The sequence below is a fragment of the Helobdella robusta genome, assembly GCF_000326865.2.
Source record: "Helobdella robusta unplaced genomic scaffold HELROscaffold_106, whole genome shotgun sequence".
Taxonomy (NCBI): domain Eukaryota; kingdom Metazoa; phylum Annelida; class Clitellata; order Rhynchobdellida; family Glossiphoniidae; genus Helobdella; species Helobdella robusta.
The window spans coordinates 331,516-335,545 of NW_008703599.1; the positions used below are offsets into that span (position 1 = coordinate 331,516).

At 32.6% G+C, this 4,030-nt stretch overlaps 1 protein-coding gene across 1 annotated transcript; it reads left to right on the top strand.

The window, feature by feature from the left end:
• Positions 1 to 813: 813 nt before the first annotated feature.
• On the top strand, positions 814 to 1,593 carry HELRODRAFT_183410 (hypothetical protein; the record flags this gene model as incomplete). Its single annotated transcript, XM_009012442.1, has 3 exons — positions 814 to 1,006; positions 1,121 to 1,248; positions 1,378 to 1,593. The coding sequence occupies 3 exons, from the start codon at positions 814 to 816 to the stop codon at positions 1,591 to 1,593; spliced, it is 537 nt and encodes a 178-aa protein (XP_009010690.1).
• Positions 1,594 to 4,030: the final 2,437 nt, after the last annotated feature.

Genomic DNA, 4,030 nt, shown 5'->3' on the forward strand with positions numbered 1-4,030 from the left:
TGAGTGAATGAGTGAGTGAGTGAGTGGGTGGATGAATGAGTGAGTTGGTGAGTAAGTGAAGAGTGAATAAATAAATGAATTAATAAAATAAATTAATGAATGAATAAATTAAATAAATTGAGTCAGCCAGCCAGCTATCCAGTCAGCCAGCCAGCCAGCCAACCAGCCAGCCAGTCAGTCAGTCAGTCAGTCAGTCAGTCAGTCAGTCAGTCAGTCAGTCACACACAAAAACACAAACACACGCTCATTTGAAATTACAACTATAAAATAATACACAAAAACAGACAAAAAATAAATAAATCGATAAACAAGTAAATAATTGGGTGAAAAAATACAAGCAATTTAAAAAAATAAATATACAATTATAAATGAATATCCGTGTATGTATACAGTAGGGCGTATGCAAGCATTTTCTCAAGCATCACTTCACATGGCTAATTTATTCTGAATGTCAGAGCCCTGTGACGATTTTAAATGCGTTGCCAGCGGATTATTAGACACATATATCTAATAAGTTGCCAGCAACTTATTAGATACATGTTAGATAGAATGCATCTAATGTATTGAATAAACAATGCACATATGTAGATGTTTAAACGATATCAATTTTTTCTCCTTTGACTTTCGGAGACAATAAACATGCGTTAGACAGTCTTTCTAACATTTTACTTTTCAGAATTAAAAAAAATTAACATTATATTGAATGAATTTTAAAGAAATATGTTTATTACTAACTATTAAAACTATTATTACTAACTATATTATATAACTATTATGTTTATTTCAACAATCTTTCAAGTATATTGCCTTACGATGGCAGTTTATATAATTCGAAGAATGCGCTGGGATTTTGTTGTTGGAAGTTTGTACAGGAGGGATGTTAAATTGCCCTTCACTTGTTTTGCTGATGCATCAAACAAAACATTTGCAAACATATCTCTGCCACAGTGCAGTCTTGCTTGTGACCGCTACAATGGTTGCCTGGCTTTCCAGTACTACGAGTCAAGTAGGTGTGATCTGTTTGAAACGTGGAGTATCTGGATCAAGCATTCTCTTGGATGCTCATTGTACATCAGAGCAGGTTTCAGATAAAAATATTTACAAACATATTTACATTTAGGTATTTCAAACAAATTTAATAAAAATATTTTTCAGAATTATGTCCTCCTTCGTTTGTTTACTTTTTTCATCAAAATCCTGCTACAAATTGGAGGTTGGATCATGGAATTGGGAGCAGGCAAGGAGCTGGTGCAACCAATTGTCACCACCAAATACGTTTCCTGTTGTTATCAATACAACGAAAAAGAACGATGATATAATATTTTATTTAAACTCAATACAAGGTTGTTAAAATTGTCAAGTATTGATATTTTTAAGATAATTAATTTTGTCATTTTTGATTCCAACAACAATGGTTGTTACGACACTGATTTTTACTCTAGAAAAATATGGCTAAGTGGACAGAAAGTTGATCCTCTAAATATATCGACACCATTTGTATGGAAACCATTTCCAAATGTTTCACGGAGTTTGGGCAATAAAACATTTTGGTATCCAGACCAACCCAATGCTTTTGGGTATCCTGGAATCTAGAATCATGCATATCATTTTGGTCTGGACTCTACACGTGGAATGACCAGGCGTGTGATTATCTCAAATGTGTACTCTGTGAAGCTACGCCAGAGTTTATGTAAAAGTTTCAGCTATTTCTTATTAAATTTTCTAATGTTAGTAAATAAATGTTTTTTTAATTATAAAGGACAACAATCCTTTTTTTAAATTTTTATAATTCAAATTGAACATGAACAGGCTAAAAATGTTGTTAAATTTAAAGATTCTTAGGTATTGTTTTTTCATTACATTTTTCGCAGATAAATTAATTTTTTCCTGATGTGCATATTAAATTGGTTGAAATGTAAACTTGTATAAGTTAAATTATAATATGGTAATTTTTAAACAAATTGTTCTGAAATAATCTTTAATTTGTAATAAAAAAATCCCAATCATTGAAAAACAATTTAAGTTTGGTCTCTGGCAGCAGCATTTAACTAGCTTGGAAATTTTTTAATTGCTGCTAAAAGGTACGCATAATTTTTGCCGAAATTGCTTGTTTTGAAATCAGTTAAATCGTAAAATTCTATACATTTAAAATCATAATCCTCAGCGGTGGATCTAGGCAATATGCACGGGTGGTTAGAAACTATCCAAATGTGGCTAAAATTAGACTGGTGACCTTTTTCATCCAGCTCTTCTAGATCCGAGGTAGGTAAAACATTTATACTTTTTTCAAATTTGCGACCAGGAACGGCAAGACGGTTCCGAGGAATTGAACTACCTCGTATTATTAATAACTTTTCTTTCTCTAGTCAACTATATGCTGATGATTCTTACATTTATACTTCTTTTCCTCCATCTAATCTCAATAGTGTTCTTCATAATTTATCTCTATGTCTTTCTTCAATTATTGCTTGGTCTGACTCTATTTGTCTTAAACTTAATTCTTCTAAGTTTGAATTAATTTGTTTTAATAAATCTAAACACTCTATTACTATTCCAACTATTATCTTACCAAATTTTTATAAAGCATTTTTGTCTAGACCACCAAGTTTTTTGTATGGAAATGAAATTATGTTATAGTAGATTTTTTAATAATGCAATGCCCGTCATAGAAAAATGCTTGAGCTGTAGTACTGAAATTATTACAGAAGATTGCATTGCTTTTGCATCTTAAGTTCAGTAACTCTGCAATACACTGGAAGTTTGCTGGCGGATTTCCAATTTGAAACTATAGAGATTATAATATTCTATAAATTTTACCGAATGTTTGGCGTTAATATGTTTGTAGTTCCTTTTTTCGATTTTTCTCACTAAAGTTTTTTGTTTTTCTCAAATATCTACGCCAGATACGTGGATGATATCTTTGTCTTCTATAACGATCCTGAACAAATCACCCAACTACTTGGTACCTTAAACAAATCAAAACTTAGATTTACCATTGAAAGTGAAAAGGAACAACGTTTACCTTTCCTCGATGTGTTGGTCACCCGTGGCGAAGAACGATTCAAAACCGCGGTCTATGTCAAAGAAACGAATACAGGAATTTGTTTGAATGGACAAAGTGAATGCACTGAACAATTTAAAGACAGCACAATAAAATCATTTGTGAACCGGCATTCACACACTCTTCCGATATTGAAAATCGCGACGCTGAATTAAAGAGACTTACTCTATTGAAAAGATTGTTAAAAACAAATTACTACACATCAATAACCTTCCTAGCACCAAAAATCAAGATAACGACATCATCTTGTATTACAGAAACCACATGTCAAACAAGGTAGATGAAGCTATTCTTAAGCATATCATCAATAAAAATGTCACACCAACCAACCCAAATAGTAAAGTTAAACTCCGAATTTATTACAACAATAAAAAGACGTCTCACCTAATACTGAAAAACAACTGCAGTCCTAGAGATAACTCTGAGTTAAAGCGTAACCACGTAATATATGAATTTAATTGCCCCTTTGACGGCTGTGCACGTCAACATGACTCATATATCGGGATTACTACTACCTCACTGACTAGAAGGCTTACGATGCATAAACAGAGTGGTGCTATCAAATCTCATTTGGACTCAACACACTCAATCACAATTAGCCGTGAAATCCTCGACAGCAACACCAAAGTAATATACCAGAACAGCAACTACACGCATCTTAAAATTGCAGAAGCAGTCCTAATCGACATCGATAAACCAAAAATAAATATACAACAAAAAATGACAACCTCACTTCCAACCCGGCGCTTAACCAACAACGAAAACAAAGAAGTAATAAAAACTAGCATCGTAAATAGTGACAAAGAAGAATATGATGCTATCGATGAAGAAAAGGAGACCAAAGAAGATGACCAGCCAATTAAGAAACCTGACACCTAATTCGCATCANAGTTCAATTTTACAACACTAAAGTTAATTTTTACAACGTCAAAGTTAATCTTGACAAAGTCAATATTTCCTTATATATAC